Source organism: Chlorocebus sabaeus, chromosome 26, assembly GCF_047675955.1.
Source record: "Chlorocebus sabaeus isolate Y175 chromosome 26, mChlSab1.0.hap1, whole genome shotgun sequence".
NCBI classification, from domain to species: domain Eukaryota; kingdom Metazoa; phylum Chordata; class Mammalia; order Primates; family Cercopithecidae; genus Chlorocebus; species Chlorocebus sabaeus.
This window is the reverse complement of record NC_132929.1, coordinates 8,798,537-8,818,406: the sequence shown is the minus strand read 5'-3', so window position 1 is coordinate 8,818,406 and position 19,870 is coordinate 8,798,537. Positions and strand designations below refer to the sequence as shown.

At 38.6% G+C, this 19,870-nt stretch overlaps 1 protein-coding gene across 4 annotated transcripts in view; it reads left to right on the top strand.

Moving 5' to 3' along the window:
• The window catches only part of FMN1 (formin 1), a 386,235-nt gene that overhangs the window by 130,240 nt on the left and 236,125 nt on the right, over nt 1-19,870 (top strand). For all 4 annotated transcript variants that reach the window (XM_073012011.1, XM_038009790.2, XM_038009795.2 and 1 more), the window contains one exon: nt 15,225-15,286. In XM_073012011.1, coding sequence (XP_072868112.1) covers nt 15,225-15,286 — 62 coding nt within the window. The remainder of the gene's footprint in view (nt 1-15,224; nt 15,287-19,870) is intronic.

The following is a 19,870-nucleotide window of genomic DNA, read 5'->3' as shown; positions in this document are numbered from 1 at the left end:
TTCATAGATTTTAAATGTATGATGTTAGTTGTGTTCAACTTCATGATTATACTCACTACCTAACTTAGGAAATAAAACATTACAAATATATTTGAAGTCTTCTGTATGCCCTCCCCCATCCCCTTGGGTACAATTGTTATTAGTCCCATGTTTTATACTTATAACAATAATGTGTAAAATCCCAAAATAGTGGATTAGTATGGTTTTTATGTGTTTTATGAGTCTACAAAATGGCTTCCACTATGTGTATTTTTTGGTAGCTTTTTCTCTCAAAATAATATTGATTAGATTTATCTGCATTAGTATGTATAGCTCTATTTCATTCATGTTAATATCTGCATAGTGTCACTCTGAGTGAATGTGCATCTTAATTGCTTGTCTTTACTGCTGGTGATGGAAATTTAAGTGTATTCCTATTTTTCACTGTTAGAAACAGTGGTTCCATAGTGTTCTTTTTAATATTTGTTTTCATGTGTAAATGCTTCACTAGAGGATAAACATTAGAGTAGAATTTCTGATTTTTCTTATGTGCGCCTTTAAATTTGATAGATATTGTCAAAATGCTCTCTAAAGTGATTGTTGCAGTTAATGCTGCCATCAACAACGTGTGGGATTCTAATGCATTCTCACCAGCAGTTAGTATTAGCAGACTAATTAATATTTTTAATTCTGATAGGTGTGAAATAGTATTCCCTATAGTTTTAATTTGCATTGTCCTGAGGACAAGTGAAATTATGTCCTTTTGTATGTTTATATGTTTATTAGCCATTTGGAGTTTATCTTCCGTAAATTTACTGTCCTTTTGTTCATTCTTCTAATGGTTGCTTTCCTTTTTACGTGTTTCTAGGACTTGTTTATTCTGGATGCTAACATTTTATTGGTTATTTGCATATGTCTTCTCCATTTATGTGGCTTATCAGTTTCTCCTGCCATCTGTCAACAGACATGATTCTGGTATATTTTAATATAGCTGTATCACTAAAGTGATTCTTGTGTATGGTTTTGAAGTATGAATATTTTTCTTAAATGTGGCTTTAAAAAATAGTCTATCCCTCCCCCACAAAATTCAGTGCAACCTCAAATCACGTATCATGTTTCCATATGTTGCTTGACTTTATTTACATACTTCCTTTTGTACTCCATTTTTTGGTCTTTTTTGCTATCCCTGTGTCAATGCCAGGGTCTCTCCCATTTTTGTTCTTTCCTGTTATCCTTTCTTGCACCATATGCTGCACTTCCACTTAATTATTCAGTATCTTTTACTCACAGACTCTTCCCTTGACTGTATCTGAGTTTATTCAGCTTTTGCACCTTTTATTATAATGACTGTTGAGCATTTTGTTTCTAGTATTTCAGAATTTTACAAATCACCTACTGTTATTTCTTGTCTTTTAGTGTATTGCTACTTTCATTATTGTTGATGATGATGATTATTCTTGCCTTTATTTTGGTAAGGATTCTAAACGTTACTAGAATATTTTTCTACGTTTAATATTTAAATTTGCATCGGGTGATATCATGTTTCCATTGTTGATTGTGTTGACTACTTTGATGCTTAGGTTTCTTCTTATGTTTGGAAAGTTTGGCTTGAAGGCTTGTGATCTATAGGATGATGTTTTTCTTAAGTTTCCCTCTCTCCTTCCCCTTTACCCTTATCTTACTTGTTTTGCAGTTGTCTTACCTGGTAAGACCCCCAGACTAAGATGCTCCTATAATAGCGTATTGGATTCCCTAGCCTGAGATGATATGTGGATGTTGTAGCTTTAGTCGACTGGTGACAGGGATAGATGGATTTGAGGTTTGGTCTTTTTTTTTTTTTTTTTTGGAGACAGGGCCTTGCTGTGTCACCCAGACTGGAGTGCAGTGGTGTGATCATAGCTCACTTCCACCTGGAACTTACGGTCTCAGGAGATCCTCCCATCATCTGCCTCCCGAAAAACTGGGATTACAGGCTGCAGCCACTGTGCCCAGGCTGAGACCACCAGACAGTAGTTGACAACCTCTTCCAACTTCCCTTTCCCATCTGGGAACTACAGCTGTGTCTCAGTCCCCTTTTCTAAGCCACAAGCCTGGGCCTGGCTCCCTGCCCCGTGTTAGTGCTGTCAGTCCCTGTTACTCCGCAGTAACTTGACTCCAGGATGTCCTGCCTGCCCTGCCTGCCACAGGAACTGGGGCACAGCAGGCCAGAGCTTCAGGCCTGAAGTGCCACCAACTGGTTTGTCCCACTTCTATTTCTCAGAGATGTAATTCTGCTTTGGTACTTGTCTGTGTCTTTTCCTTGCTTTTTGTTACAATTTTCATTGTTATATGGGCTTAGGAGGGAGCTGAAAACTGTGAACCTGTCACAACTGGAGGTCTCTTGGAACACTTTTAACTTTTTTAGTAACATCAGATTGGAAGTTCCCCTTATCTGTTACGATATTTCTCAGCTAGTTACCATATCCATACTAGTCTACTTTTCAAATCAAGGAGAAGTGGTTGTTTCTCTTTGGCTCATCCTTGTCTCTCCCCAGCCTCCCCTCCATACCCAATCCTTCAAGTCTTGCTGTGGCACTTGGTAGCAAATCAGGAGTTTAAATATGAAGTACAATTGGCTATCTGTATTCTCGGATTCTGCATTTGCAAATCCAACTAGCTTCAGATTGGAAACATTTGGGGAAAAATACCAACACATCATACAAATAAAAAAAAATAAGTATTTACATAGCATTGACATTGTATTAGGTATTTATTATAAGGAATCTAGAGGTGATTTGGTAAGATATGCATAGGTTATATGCAAATGCTACACTATTTTATATATAAGGATTCCAGCATTGATGGATTTTAGTATCCTCGGGTCCTAGAACGAATCCCTCCCACCAAGGGATGACTTTATTGTGACTGCCACCTAGTGACAGGAGTTGGTTACTTTCCATTGTAGCTGAAATTTTATTCTAGTTAAGTGTGTGCCTTTTTAGATTTGTTTCGTGGCCATTATTTAACCGTTGTTGACTATGATTTTTTAAAACCACATAGGTAAAAAGAAGATTATAAATTTTGGGGGACCACATATTCATGGAATTCTAAACTGCTTAGCACCTCCATTATGACAGAACATAAAATAAGGGTAACAGAAAAGGACAGTGTAGAAAGCAGGTTATCCCAGGATTGGCAGCTAGAATTGGACTTAATGACAGTTTTCTCCATAGTAAGGTGTCCATCAAATGGTCTCAGGCCTTGAATACTTACCTTTTCGATACGGGTGAAAGTCAGAGACATAGCCACGAATTTCCTGACCTTTGTACCTCTTTTATATCATCATCCCAGAACATGAAGACTCAATATCTGTCCTGAACTAATTTTTTGAGTATTAAACATTATAAACATATTCATTTCTCCCATTTTATCCTCTTCCCTTAAACCTTTTTCTCTGTGTGTGTGTGTGTGTGTGTGTGTGTGTGTGTGTGTGCACGTGGGGGGAGAGAGAGAGAGAGAAGTTGGTGAGACTCCACCCCAGTTGTTCGAAGCATCCAAAATGCTATGAGTCTCTAAACTGTTAACTTGACTGAAAACTTACCAAGTGTATTCTTTGGCTATTGCTGTAATAATGCTGTGTAACAAACCATGCTAAAATTCAGCAGTTTTCCGTAACAAGCATTTGTTAGCATAGGTGTAAAGGTCAACTGTGGTTCAGCTGAGCTGGTTTGGGCTTTTTCAGGCTGTTCTGGACTGCTGACTGTGGCTAGGGTTTAAGTCTGTACCATATATCTTTCTCTGGGACCCTGGCTGAATGAGTAGTAGCCTCCTAGAATATGTTTTTCTTATATGAAATAGCAGGAGTACTGGAGGCAAGTCAAACTATGAGATTAAATTTAAATCCCTCCCTACATCACGTCAGCTTATATTCCACTAGCCAAAACAAGTCATATGGCCAAGCCTAAAGCCATAGGAAGTATTCTAGACTGCCCCAAAAGAAAGAGGTGAAAGCAGATGAATATTCATTAAAGTTCTAGTCGTTCACATCAACATATAAAATGATCAAATGAAATACAGTGAAGTCTTTTAAGAAAACAAAGGCTTAAAAGGTTAATACTGCAATATAAATGCTGAAAGCTCTTAGACATTTCAAAGATGCATATCCTGAAAGCCTTTTAAGGTTGGAAATGTGTGCTGTTTCTTTTTATATACACATGCTTAGTTCAGTGTCTGGTCCACAGAGACACTGGGCATGTGCTAACTAAGCATAGTGTCTTTTTTTTTTTTTCTTTTTTGAGACAGAGTTTTGCTCTTGTCTCGCAGGCTGGAGTGCAATGGCATGACCTCAGCTCTCCACCTCCTGGGTTCAAGCAATTCTCCTGCCTCAGCCTCCCGAGTAGCCAGGATTACAGGCACCTGCCACCACGCCTGGCTACTTTTTGTATTTTAGTAGAGATGGGGTTTCACCATGTTGGTCAGGCTGGTCTGGAGCTCCTGACCTTGGGTGATCCACCCACCTCAGCCTCCCAAAATGCTGGGATTACAGGCGTGAGCCACTGCACCTGCCCACATAGTCTTACAGTGACCAAATCTGGGGTTGGGAGTGGGGTGGGGAGCATTTCCCAAGCAAGCAGTCAGTTCTGCAGTGGACACTAGCAGCTGGGTATTCCCCAATTCAATAGTGACACTGTTTACCTGGCGACAGTATTTGATCCCACAAGTTGAGTGCTCTGTCCCACAGGACTGCCCCCCTTTCGGATGCCAGTGACAAGCCTGAGCTTCCAGAACTTCTGACTGACCAACTTCAAGTTGGGGTTCTCACAACCCCAGCCTCTTTAGATTTGGTTAATTTGCTGGAGTTGCTCACAGAGCTCAGGGAAACACATTTGCTGGTTTATTAGAAAGCATAGTACAAAGGACACAGATGAGGAGATGCATAGCACAAGGTATGGGGGAAGGGGCATAGAGCTTCCATTTCTTCCTGGGCGCACCGCCCTCCAGGAACCTTTTCGTGTTCAGCTGTCCAGAAGGTTGCTGAACCCAGTCCTCTTGGGTTCTCATGAAAGCTCTATTATGTACGCATGAGTGATGAAATCGTTGGCCATTGGTGAGCAACTCAACCTTTAGCTCCCACAGGTTGGGAGGTGGGACTGAAAGTCCCAACCCTCTAATCATGCCTTGGGTTTTCAGGTGACCTGCCCCCATCCTGAAGCTACCTAAAGGCTTCCAGTTATTGGTCAATCATTAACATTAAAAAAAATATATATATCACTTTGGAAAGTGTAAGGATTTTAGAAATTGTCAGGAAATGGGATCAAGGACCAAATACATGTTTTGCAGTATCACAGACGCTAATCTCATGCACACGGGCTCTGCCTTCATGACCTGATCACCTCCCAAAGGCCCCATCTCCTAACACCATCACCTTAGCAGGTAGGATTTTAACGTTTAATTTTTTTTTTTTTTTTTTCCTGAGAGATAGTGTCGCTCTGTTGCCCAGGCTGGAGTGCAGTGGTGTGATCTTGGCTCACTGCAACCTCCACCCCCTGGGTTCAAGTGATTCTCTTACCTCTGCCTCCTGAGTAGCTGGGATTACAGGTGCGAGCCACCACACCTAGCAAATTTTTAGTAGAGACAGAGTTTCGCCATGTTGGCCAGGCTGGTCTCGAACTCCTGACCTCAGGTGATCTGCCCACCCCAGCCTCCCAAAGTGCTGGGATTACAGGCATGAGCCACTGCGCCCGGCCCATTATATGAATTCTAGTAGGACACAAATATTCAAACCATAGCGGTAAGAAACTACTGGGCTTGGAGAATTGGAAGTTCCCCCCATCTTTTAATATTGACATTTTTGTCTTTCTGCCTTAAAAAGTTCTATGTGTTGAATGGGGAAAGACGTTGACAGTTATAATTCCTAAATTCATGGGATTTCTCCCAGCTGTTGTCCAATGTTATATTTTTCTGATACAGAAACTAGTCTCCTTTCTGTACATTATTGAACAACATAGTAGGTTGATTCATTGATAATTCACCTCTTGTTAAAAAAAATCGACTTTATTTTTAGAGTAGTTTTAGGTTTACAGAAAAATTGAGCAGAAAGTACAGAGTTCCCTCTCACCCTCTGCTGCGCACACATACCACAATTTCCCTTAATATTAGCATCCTCCATTGGAGTGGTACATTTGTTACAGTCGATGACCCAATACATTATTATTAACTAAAGTCCACAGTTTACGTTAGAATTCGCTCTGTATTGAGCATGGGTTTTGAATAATGTATGACCCATATCTACTATTATAGTAGCATACGGAATAGTTGCACTGTCCTGAAAACCCCCTGTCGCTTCACTGATTCCTCCCTCCTCCCAAGGCCTTGGCAACCACTTTTTTTTTTTTTAATTTAAGTTCTAGGGTACGGCCTCATCCTTTTTGAAGAAGCAGGGTGAAGCCCGGGCACTCCAAATTGATTCAGATGCCAATATTGATGACCACACATGCATTATGTGTTTGCAGACACACGAGGGCATGAAAAGGTTTATTACTGACATAAAGAGGCCGCTGGGGAAAGCAAGACAGGCCTCTTAAGCTGGTCCAAAAATGACTTGCGAGAGAAAGTGTGGAAAACTGGCTTGGGGTTTTTATGGTGTTCAGCAGATAGCACTGGGTTATGGCTTGTGTGGGCAGTGGCTTGTGTGGTTCAAATCTCCTATGTCAAAGCCTTTCCTATCAGATTGCCCTGATGTGTGGGGCACCGGGGAAGAGGAGGGGTGAGGCTTAAAAACTGTCAGCAATCAATCATCAAACAATGGAGTTAGACTTCTTACTGTACTTTTGCTAACATATGTGTGATTGTTGAAGGCCCACTGATAAAAGTTGTTGTATCAACATTGCAGGTAATGGCCTCTCACCAGCTGCTAGCCTGAGACACCCAGATAAAAAGCTCTGCTGGCAGCTGTTGACTTTCTTCTCTTTACTTCATTGCCTTTGAATCTGCCTCCACAGTTTCTTACAGACACAAAACGGGTTATGCTTTTTTCGGACTGCACGGTTACTAAGGACTGCATTGATTCTAAGCATCTGGAAAGGAAACAGAGGGCTTCCAGTGCACCAAGACTGGGCTGCACACTTTGGTTTCATAAGCTTATTAAACATGAAAGCTCACATTTGATTTTATGCTTAGGTTTTGGAGTAAATGATTTGTGACTTTGCCTTATATGAACTGTGACCGTTTTTGTCAATGTTAGAAATGGTTGGAGAAGCTTTGTACATTCACTCATGGATGAGTTTGTTTGAATTTGTATTTATCTGTCAGTAATTAGCATACTTTTTTCAAATGTCCTTTATGCACTAGCTTCTTGAAATTTGATATGTATTTATGCCATTTTTGCTATTGCTTAATTTGTTATTTTAATCAATTTACTGTTTTTGCTTAAATGAAACTTATTAAAGCAGTGGTTCTCAAACTTCACAGTGTATGATAATCACTGGTAGGCTTGGTAAAGCATCCTCAGAGATTCCAAGTCAGTAGATCCACAGTAGAGGAAAGAATTTGCATTTCTAAGATGTTCCAGGTGATGCTGATGCTCCTGGTCCAGGGACCAAACTCCGATCAAGACACTGTCTGGAAAGCATTATCAGTGAAATCATGGGTTTTATGTGTTTGATAATTTTTTCCTAATGCACATTAAAATATTTAACTGTCAAAATAAAAAGTTCAGATATCTACAAAAAATGACCTTGCCGGTGTGTGTGCTAAGCTTTGGAAGCACTGATTGAGTATTGTCCAAGTATAATTCAGAGGAATTTTTTTTTTCCCTTTAAATCACATATGTACTTGAAAATATAACAATGTGAGGTGGTGGGTAAAGGCCAATGAGAGGCACAGGCCAGACAAATCGGGATTCATGGGCAGGAATAGATCCATGTTTCCCACTCAGTGGAGAAATCAGAAAGTTTCTAATTCCTAACTGTACATAATCCAGTTTTGCCCTTGTCATGTGTGTGCGTGATGCAGGGGAGGCTTGGATAAATGTGTAAGAAAGAGCACATAAATGAAAATCAGATTTAACCACAAACTGGTAACTACAGGTGCTGAAGTTCCTTTAGAAAAAGACGGACGAATCAAAATCACAGAATTTGTTGGTGCCAGCCATTGAAATTCACACCATTCACTATGACCCCTTGCTCGGCAAACCTCCCTGTGATTAAAATTAGCGTTCCCCTTTTACAGAGTTATGAAAAAAGTGCTCCCAAGTTTACAGGTAATTCTAGAAATGGGATAAAGCAAGCAACTTTTGAGTTTATGGAGGTTTTGGGTTTTATTTTCATCTGCTGCTTATGCAACCACAGGAACAGCAATAACAAAAACAAGGGAGCAAACAAAAACTCTGCAGAGCCAGCACAGGTTCTTTGGTCTGAATGATATTATTGGCACTTACTAGCATGTGGTTTTAGGAAAGTTGTTCAACCTGAGGAGTTTTCTCATCTGTAAAATAAGTCTTGATATGATTGGGTGTATCCTGTAAATTTGATGTGTGGATGGCAGGAGTTAATCTGTGTAAAGTGCTTAGAACTATTCCTGAAAAATAACCTGCAATAGTGTGAGCTGTACCCATATATAATTAGGTTAACTCCTTTAATAAGTGATGGACTTCAGCAGTGGTTACTACATGCCTTCTGTGTTTGTGAAATCATCTTTAATTCTGCTCTTCACAAATTGGAGGGCACAAACCTTGTCATGACACCTGGCAGAAAGGATCTTTTGTTATTGTGAACTGATCAAAAAGGAAGGTTTGTGCAACATAAAGGGAAGGAACCAATTAACCCAAATACTAGACTACAAAGAGCTTTATTTCTACAGAGAAAGTTCTTTTTTTTTTTTTTTTTTTTGCTCCAAAATGTTGAATCCTGCCAGTTAGGAGCCTTACTCCTTTCTCTGTCTTTCATGGACTGTATTTATTGTTTTTTATAAAGACGTTCTTTAGGCTTGTTTCTTGTGGGATAGATTATTTAAATTGATTTATTAACTTCCATTAGGGGCTATTGTGACTTCAGATGAGTCTGCCTTTTTCAAGCCCTGATGTTTAAAATCCCTGTTCCTCCTTTTCACACATTTATAATGTCCCAGAGCTACTGAATACCAATGCTAGGGTCAAGTTCTCTTTTAACAAATACGCATATCCTTGGTCTTGAGTTGACACCACTGCCTCCCCCTCCTCACACACTCTAAGGCATCCGCAAGCCTCAAGAAGCATCTGGGGACAGGGGGCTGCCACTAACAAGATACATTTGGAAAGCACTAACTTAACTTTGACTCTTGGACATTATTCTGTAACGTTTATATTATCTTACTACTTCTTGTGAACTCTCAAAGTGAGCGTTTACCAGTGCCAGTAGTAAAGGCATTAGCTTCCTCCTTCTCCATGCTGCCCAGGATTCTGTCATCCTTGTTGGGATGGGAGTGTGTTTTCCTGCCACCTGTCACACCGGGACTCTTGGTAAAAATATTTGTTCAAGGAGGAGATGAATCATGCTTTCCTAGGTGTTAGCTTTGCAGTAGTCTCCTTCATCAGTTTGTTAATGAATTAGTCATAGCGATATCTGTCACACCCATGTAGGTACAATTTACACAAAATGAATCATTTCAAAATACCATCTGCATAATTCCTATTTAGAATGTAGATGCTATTCTCAAAGGACATCAATTTCACAAGAAGCTTGATTTAAGTAGACTTCCTTTGACTTACTTTATGGAAGCTTGGAATTGGTTAGGGTTTAGATATGTATCATGACATGGTTTAGGACTCAACATTTACACAAGATTTAAACTTAATCACTTTATGCTTTTATGAATTCAGATACTCTCTTTTGCCTATATTGATATTTGAGACAAGTAATATAACCATTTTTCAAAAAAGAAGTATTTTTTTATTTTAGTCTTAGATATGCATAAAGATAATTTCATAAAACATATCCAATTTAAAGAATCATTTTTCATTAAACACCCATATAACACCTCCTTGCTCAATCACAGCCCATCTTGGTTCATCTTCTCCTGGAAACCCCCATTCTTATTTTGTTAATATTATTACTTGCTATTCTTTCTTTTTTAAAAAACAAAAGACACATTTATTCAGCTTCATGATCAGACTATTATATATAGCATTCAATAACATGGGTGCAAAAAAAAAAAACCCTCTATATTAAAACCCTTTGCTGGAATGCTTTATACTTTCCACAGAACAGAAATTAAAATAACCTGTTATACAACTAATCACAAATATGGTCCTTAACTCTTTTGGTCATACACAGGAGTATTGTCTAAAACATGTCTTCTTTGTCGCAGCTAGGCCCTGCCACCACTGTGCTTTGCTGAGTTCACAAACCCGTTGCAACCTATAGCTTCCCTGTCACTTCTCCAACTCTACTCTCCTGCTAAGCTTTGTTTCCAGGCAGTAATTAAAATCTTTTGCCAGTGCTATAGCTAGTGCTACCCCTATAGCCTCCTTGGTTTTGTGGCTTCCACCATCATAGGAGCCAGAGCTTTTGCCTCCAGAGTTTTTTGTCCCTTCATGGATCAAAAATGTGAAGACTGATAGTTTTAATTGCCAAAATCATTGTAGCTTCCACCACCTCCAATATTGCTTCCATCGTGACCAAATCCATTATAGCCATCCCCACTGCTACCACATCCTCCACCACCACAGCTGCCCCTGAAGCCACCATGACCACCGAAGTTTTCTCCATAACCAAAGGTGTCATTCCCACCAAAACCACCTCCGTGGCCACCACGGAAGTTTCCAGAACTACTTTGTCCTCTTTGGCTGGATGAAGCACTAGCCATCTCTTGCTTTGACAAGGCTTTCCTACCTTCACAGTTGTGGTCATTTACAGTATAGTATTTCTGAATGACAGTCTTATCCCCAGAGTCATGATTGTCAAAGGTTACAAAGGCAAAGCCCCTTTTCTTGCCACTGCTCCGGTCAGTCATAATTTCAATCACTTCCATTTTTCCATACTGTTGAAAATAATCTCTTAGGTGATGTTCTTCTGTGTCTTCTTTAATGCCACCAACAAATACCTTTTTCACAGTTAAGTGGGCACCTGGTCTTTGAGAATCTTCTTAGATAGCTCTCTTTGGTTCCACAACTCTTCCATCTACCTTGTGTGGCCTTGCATTCATGGCTGCATCTACCTCCTCCACAGTGGCATCTGAGACAAACCCAAAGGCCCGGAATGCTTAGTGTTTGGATCTCTCATTACCACACAGTCCATGAGCGTTCCCTGTTTTGTTATTTATATATGCCTAAGGTTAGGATTGTTGGTTAAGAAAGCATGAATATCTTCAACTTTATTAGAAAATATCATTGTTCATGGTGATTATACCAATTTGCACTCCTGCTGTAAGTGAAGTATATGAAAGTTTCCATTGTTCTGCATCTTCACCAATGCTGTGTTGTCTGACTTTATTCCTGATTACTAGGAAGAAGCACCTTTTAACAGAGTTATTATTTGTATATCTTCTTTTTAGAGTGCCTGTTGATGTTTTTTGCCCATTTTTCACATGGGTTTCATTTTCTGTCATTTTGTAGGATGTATTTATGTATTTATGGTAGATCTTGGTTGATTTATGTTGCGAGTATATTCCCCCACTCTGTAGGGAATGTTATCTCTATTGATGATGGATTGCTCTGTTGTCAGTCTGGTTCTCTATGGTGTATTTTAAGAAAAATAAGTTCTCAATTTTAATGTAGTCAGATTTATCGGGTTTTTTCCCTTTATATATATCGCTTTGTGAATATTAAGAAATCCTTTTTCTATCCCGAGGCTATAAAGTATTATGCTATATTATCTTATAAAATATTTACAATTTTACTTTTTACAGTTTAGCACTTAATTGACTTTCAATAGATGATAGTGTAAGGTTAGGGTCCAGTTTTGTCTTTTTCCATAATAAATGGACAGAATATTAATTTTTTTCCCAGCCAATAGTTATTGAAAAGATCATTCTTTGTGTAAGTAATGATCTTCAGTGCTACTTCTGTCATATATCAAGTGACCATACATTCATGGTGTCTTTCTAGACTCTCTATTCTAGCTTATTAGTCTATTTGTTTATCCCTGTGTTGATACCATGGCACGTTAATTACATTGTAAGAATTAAAAATAATTCTCATTAGGAGGTACGGTAAGTTGTCTTAACTTAGTCTATATTTTCATGCATTTCTTGGCTCTTATTGGCATTTTGCACTTTCATGCTTCCACATGCATTTTAGAATGGGCTCCTTATATTCAAACAAAACAAAACAAAACTCAAGAAATTTTGAAGGAATGCATTGAATCTATAAATCAGTTTGGGAAAACTCACACGTTTACAACATGAAGTCTTATAAATCGGAAACATGGCTTGCCCACTTTTTGTCTTTCTGTGTCTTTTTTTTTAAGGAAAATATTTCAGTAAAACGTTACTATTTTCTTATATGAGGTCTTTATATATTTCTGTTAAGTTTTTCTGGGTATTTTGTATTTTTAGAAGTAACATGTTATGTTTTTCTTTTTTAAACTGCTACTATGAGGATTTTTGTATATTTTTGTTGATAATACCAAGCAACTCTGCTAAACATACATATTCTATTTTATCAGTGGATCTTTTAGATTTTTCTAGATGTACGAATATAGAGAATAATACCTTTTTCTCTTTATAATCTATGTAGATTTTGTGTCTTTTTTCTCATCCTGTTACATCTGCTAGTAGCCCTAGAAAAGTGATGAGTATCAACAATAGTAGCAGGTATCCTTGTGTTATGCTGAACCTTATAGGGAACATATTTACCAGTATAATATTTAATGTCAGATTTAAAACAAATTAACATACTTTTTGGGGGTACTGTTTCTTGAATTTAGCGTGTATGGATTCATGTAACCACCATAATCAGGATAGAGAATAATATCTAATATCATTATCCCTAAAATTCCTTTGCTTGCTGCCCCTTTATAGTCAACCCCATCCCTGAACCCCCATCTCTAACCTCTAGCAACTACTACTCTGATCTGTTCTTATCCCTCTAGATTTGTCTTTTCCAGATGTCATATAAATGCTATTGAACAGTGGTTGGCTTTCTGAGACTGACTTCTTTCACTCCCCATAGTGCCTTTAAGATTCCTCCATGTTGGCCAGGCACTTTGAGAGGCCGAGGTGGGTGGATCACCTGAGGTCAGGAGTTTGAAACCAGCCTGGCCAACACGGTAAAACTCTGTCTCTACTAAAAATACAAAAATTAGCCGGGCATGGTGGTGGGCTGTAATCCCAGCTACTCTGGAGGCTGAGGCAGAAGAATCACTTGAACTTGGGAGGTGGAGGTTCCAGTGAGCCAAGATCGTGCCATTGTACTTCAGCCTGAGCAACAAGAGTGAAACTCCATCTCAAAAAAAAAAAAAAAAAAAAAAAAAAAAAAAAAAAAAAAGATTCCTTCATGTTGATGCATATATTCCTCTTTATTGCCGAGTAGTATTCCGTTATAGGGACATACCATCATCTGTTTATGCATCCACCCATTAAATTAAGCATGTTTACTGGCTCTGAAAATTATTCTACTTCCTTGATCAAGCTACTTAATGTCTCTATGCATTAGTATCTTCATCGATAATGGAGACAATAATGGTACCTACATCATAGGGTTATTGTGGGGATGAAATGAGTTGATAAAGTACTTAGAATAACGCCTGATATATAGTAAGTAGTCAACAAATGAAATCCATTATTATTGTTTTCAATATTAGCAAAGATTTTGAGGTAGAAAAGAATTTGACAAGTTCAAGGAATGGCAAGAAAGCCAGTATACGTGGAGTATGATGACCCAGGGGAAGGAGTGGTGTGAAATGATAGGGAGAGATATGTAGGAACCAGGACATGCAGGTCTTTGTGGGCTGCAACAGAGAACTCTGATTTCACTCTAATTGTGTGAAAAGCCAAGGATAAGATGATCTAGTTCATGTCTATGTAGATCACTCAGTCTGCTTTGATGAGAACCAGTTACAGTGGTGCTAAAAGTAGAAGCAGGCATCCTACCAGACATATACTACTTTAATCTAGCAGAGAGATGGTGGTAGCTTGGATTATCGTGGTGCTGGTGGGGATAGTGACAAGTGGTCACTGCCAGACCATTCAAGGTATGGTTTGGATTTGGAACCCACAGAACTTTCTGATGGATTCACAACTCAGTGGAGCACCTTCCCCACAAAGTAGAGGTCTGTCTAGCCATGATTATCAGCAGCAACGCTACTCTTCCAGCATGGCTTTGCCAATGATTTCCTTCATCCATTTTTTAATTAAAATACAAATTTCCATGCCTGATTTAGGAAATCTACTTGGAGAAATAGCCTGGCTTTCACACATGTTTAAATGAAGTCAGACTACTTCTTGTATACTCATACTCATGACCCCAAACACATTTGTAAAATAATTGGATTATCTCACAAAAATGTGTGCTCATAGCATTTTGTCTTGTGGTTCTCTGCAGCCTGTATAGTTCCATGACCCCACACACTTAGCATTTCTGCTGGAAATAAAGTTGTCTTGACAGCTTCATGCTTAGCCAGCGGAATGGTAGTTTTAGTGGTTGGCTGGAGTTCTTGTGTACACTTGGGACTTATTGTTGAAATAAACATTATTAGACTCGTATTAAAATTGGACCAGAAATTTATTTTTGTCCTTTCAGCCTCAATTCACCCTAGAATCTCTCATTCAAATGACAAATAGTATTGACTTTCCAAGATAAAGATTAAAATCAACCCTGGATGCTTACTTAGCCTTGCATTCAAATGGAGATTTTTTTTCTTTTTTGAAACAGAGTTAAAAATAGAGTGCTCTGATCTCACATAGAGAATTTTCTTTTGTTTCCTGCCCTGTCTGCTCTTAACACATCTGTGTTTGTCCTCTGTGGGGACTTAATTTCCAACTCCTTAAAGACAAACACCTGACCCAGTGTTTATCTGGAACACACTCATCATCCCTTTTTTTTTTCTTTTAACCCTATCCCGTCTGCTTCATTTGTGTCTTTTCATAATTCAGGGTTTGCTGAAAGGAAGGAATTTACCTTTTATCCTGAACTACTTGTCCTATCTTTCAGCAATTTTTAACATTTGTTATCAGGTTGATGTCAAATTGTGGTATTTATTTTAGTCAGTTTATTTCTAAGAGGACCACGAGATAAATTTTGTGCCTCATTTTGTACTTCTTTATAATTGGCTTCTTCTTTGATTTTACAGAATACCAAGCTGCTATTTTACACTTGAAGAGGGAACACAAAGAAGAAATTGAAAACCTGCAGGTATACCTCTTTGATGCTACTGAACTGGTTCTAGAGAACGGATACTTGGTTTTCTCCTATGCTGAAGTAAATACTCCTCTTGAAGTGTTAAACTAGACAGCATCGCAACTTGCAGCTGCCAGTAGACACTGTGTCTGTACAGGGCATGCAAAGCCTTGGATTCTGCTTTTCATAGAATTCAATTTCTAATTTTAAAAAATACCATAAATGCATTTGATTGAATTGGAAAATGATTATTTTCTTTTTAAAGCAGAAGAGAAAATGGAATAGACTTCTACTGTTATATAAAATATAGTGAAGGTTTTTTTTTTTCTAGGTATGATGGAAGTTATTTTTGTTCAGCTTCTTCTTGTTCAGGTGTTCATGTCTGTATGTTTCTTAGCACATCCCTGAAGTGTGATGTGATGCAGTTTACAGAATTTAAGGAAGGAACCATAGGAGGTGTAGTTGTGCTGAGCCCTTCCATATCCACAGAGAGTGCTGGGAAGTTGTTGACCTGATCCTCCTTTGTGAAGCCCAGAATGACTGAGGGATCATTTCCCTTGTGCTGCCATCTAGTTGACATTCCCTATGTTTGGCATTTGCTCGTAGTGCCTGTGGCAGAAAGTTCAGAATCTTAACTTTAAATAACTGGATACTGAATCAGGCACTGAGAGTTATTTACTGATGGCCGCAGTAACCCCCTGCTTCAGGAGAGAATGACAGCAAAATTTCAATAGCATTACTTCCTCATTTAATGTTAACTCATGACTTGCTAATTTGATGAATCTGTGGAACAGATATTTCTATTCTCAAAATTTGTTAGTTTGCAAATAGAAATTGTGTATATATGTGATATATGACATGTTTTGAAATATGTATATATTATGGAGTAACAAATTGAGCTAATTAATTTATACATTGCCTCACATATTTATCATTTATATGTGGTGAGAACACGTAAATTCTGCTTTTTTAGAAATTTTAAAGTATACAATATATGGTTATTAACTATAGTCACCATGTTGTATAGAAGATTATCTTGAATTCTTTTCTCACATCTAACTGAAATTTTGTCTCCTTTCATCAACATCTCCCTAACCCTTCCCCACCTTTTGCCCCTCTCTGCCCCTAGCCCCTGGTAACCACCATTCTACTCCCTGTTCCTACGAGTTTGACTTTTTTAGATTTTTCACATAAATGAGGTCATGCTGTGTCTGTCTTTTCTGTGCCTGGCGTATTTCATGTAACATAATGTTCTCTAGGTTCGTCTGTATTGTCTCTAATGACAGGATTATTTTTTTCCTTTTAAAGGCTATAGTATTCCATTTCGTATATAAACCACATTTTCTTTGTCCATTTGTCCATTGATGGACACTCATGTTGATTCCATATCTTGGCTTTTGTGAATAATGCTGCAATCAACATGAGAGTGTAAATATCTCTTCAACATACTGACTTCATTTCCTTTAAATATATACCCAGTAGTGGGATTTCTGGGTCATATGGTAGTTCTAGTTTTAATTTTTTTGAGGAGCCTCTACACTGTTTTCCACAAACTAGTTTACATTCCCACCAGCAGTGTGCGAGGGTTCTCTTTTTCCATATCCTCACCAATACTTACAATCTTTTGTCTTTTTTGGCAGTAGCTATTCTAACAGTTGTGAAGTGATATCTCATTGTGGTTTTAGTTTGCATTTCCCTGATGATTAGTGATGTTGGAGCATTTTTTCATATATTGGTTGACCTTTTTGTATGTTTTCTTTTGAGAACTATCTTTTCAGATTATTTGCTCCTTTTAAAATCAGGCAGTTTGTTTTCTTGCTGTTGAATTCCTTAAATATTTTGTATATTAATTCCTTATCAGATATATGAAAATATTCTTCTTTTCAATGAATGATAATGCACTTTTAAAAAATAACTGAGTCGGTGTATTGGATTATATGTTATGTGATTGCAAGTAGCAGAAAAGTATTAGGTAAGTAGTATGGTGTATAAATTCAGGCCCTGCCCATCTAGCAGAGTTTCAGTAGTTTGGGAGAGAAAATGAGTCAATTTCACAAAGAAACAAAAAAGTGGAAAAGTACCTCTGTCTCCTAGAAGAAAAGGAGAGGAGGAGGCCCTTATCTCCCTTGTTACCAAATGCCCTACAGGGACCTTTCTTTTTCTTTGTTCTGATGTGAAAAAGATTCTCAGCTGCCTCAGAGGAACTGAAATGGATGGGGGCTAATTTAAGACACAGATTCCTAAAGAGGGCAGGAACAGAAGTGATTCTGTAAGCAGAAGTTTTGTTAACAGCCAAGTTGTAACAGTTAACCCTAGCTTTCCACAAACTGTAGACCAGCCTGGCAAGGGCTTTGACAGTGGAATAATATTCATGGTAACAGAAGATGGCTACAGTTTTTTAATTCTTGCTGTGTGCTAAGTATTGTTCTAAGCATATTGTCTCATTCTGTCTCTGCAAAAGTCTTGTGATCTTACATATAATCCCAGCACTTTGGGAGGCCGAGGTGGGTGGATCACAAGGTCAGGAGATCGAGACCATCCTGGCGAACACGGTGAAACCCCGTCTCTACTAAAAATACAAAAAACTAGCCGGGCGAGGTGGCGGCGCCTGTAGTCCCAGCTACTCGGGAGGCTGAGGCAGGAGAATGGCGGGAACCCGGGAGGCGGAGCTTGCAGTGAGCTGAGATCCGGCCACTGCACTCCAGCCTGGGCGACAGAGCGAGACTCCGTCTCAAAAAAAAAAAAAAAAAAAAAAAAAAGATTGGAGGTGGAAAAGAGCAGTATATGGAAGAAGGAAAGTATATTGTGACCATGATCTGCACTTAAAATACAGGTTAGACTAAGGTGTGATTAACAGTAGTAAACATAAAAATGTTCCAAACTATACTTTAGATTTTTAAAAACCACCTGTAAGAGAATTATCTGCTCTTTTGATGATATTAGTACGCTTAAACTACAGTTTTTTCTCCACATTTATGATTTTTACCTAATTGCTGAAGCCATGGCCACCATGGCTCACTATTGCCATCTGAGTGGTATATCCATTTTATACACTTAGCTGTAGTTTTAAACTATTCTAGCAGTCACAGATGGACAACCCTCAGAAGGAAACCAGCAACTCTCTGATCTGACCAGGAGAAGTGTTTCATTTGGCAGACACAGCATTTTAAAGATTGAACTAGGAATAAATATTTTAAAATATGGAGATTTTTATATAAAACCTGGATTTCTAGCTGCTGCTTTAAAAATTGGAGAAGCTGGCAACAAAGGACTGATTTTCTTGTATGACTTCAACCTGCTGGGGCTAAGTTGCAGGCTTCACTTCCACCAGGATGCATGACCTCTCATTTGCCAGGGTGCTCTCTGGGCCATTTTACCTGCCTGGTTAATTACGCCTGTACTCTGGGTGATACTGAAAATAAAATGAGACAACTGGTTTGGCATCAACACAATCAGAATAGATGCCATTCGCAAAACGAACAGACAAAAACCCAGCCTAGCTGTACTTGTGAGTCGTCACTGAATATCACCCCTGCCTGTTTTGTTTCACTAAGTAGCAGTCTCATCTTTTGTCACAGACCTAGTGGAAGATAGTGAGGGGGAAAGCTGCTATGTTGGTGCTTTCCATGTGATTTCCATCGGCAGCTATCATCGTCCGTTCAATTTTCTTTCTCCATGTACAAGTTATGGAGAAGTCAGATATGTTTCCAGACTTCTTCAACATGCCTTTCTAGAATAAGAAGGGTTTCAGGCTTTTAAAGTACAAAAGAGAAGTGACTCATTCTGTCACCATATATAAGAATTGATAAGTATCACATTTAGTCTTTTGGGAATGTTTTCATAGAATTTAAAGAAAACAGTATGATTCAATAAGCAGAGAACCGAAGTAAGCAGAGAACTTTCTATTTTGTTTTAACCATATATTTGAAGGGAAGTCACTTAATTGTTCAGTTTCCCCCACCAGCAAAATACAAGCCCTACCACCTAACATATTTGGATCGGACAGTTGATTATTTTACCTTGTAGTTCCATGGCTACTAAGTAGGGGAGCTCAGGGTTTTTTATTTCGTGTGTGCTCTGCAGCCAGCATTTGTTGAGTGATGCAGAATGGAAAGGGCACAAGGCTGGTCCTGCTACTGGCTTTTCAAAAGGTGTAGCAGGCTACGTGGGCGACAGAGTGAGGCTTTGTATCAAAAAAAAAAAAAGAAAAGAAAAAAAAGAAGAAGAATGAGTCCAATGTCCCAAAGATGTCCTCAATCAAAAAAAAAAAAAAAAAAAAAAAAAAAGCACAAAGACCACTCTAAACTCAAGTTGCCTAATTATAAGGAGACTTGCAAAGGGAAGAAGGAACAAGAAATAATGTTTGCTTGAGTATGTGCTATGTAACTGGTACTACAGGGTGTATATCGTATTGAACCACCCAGGAAGGATGTGGTATCATCACAATCAATATTATTGCTATTATTGTTCAGTTGCTAAAACTGAGAAAACTAAGTGCCAAAGAAGCTGATTAATTTCTCGAGGTCACAGTGCAAGGAGTTGAATTAAGTCCTCACTTCAAAACCCCAGTTCTTTCTCATTGTCGTCGTGTATCATGCA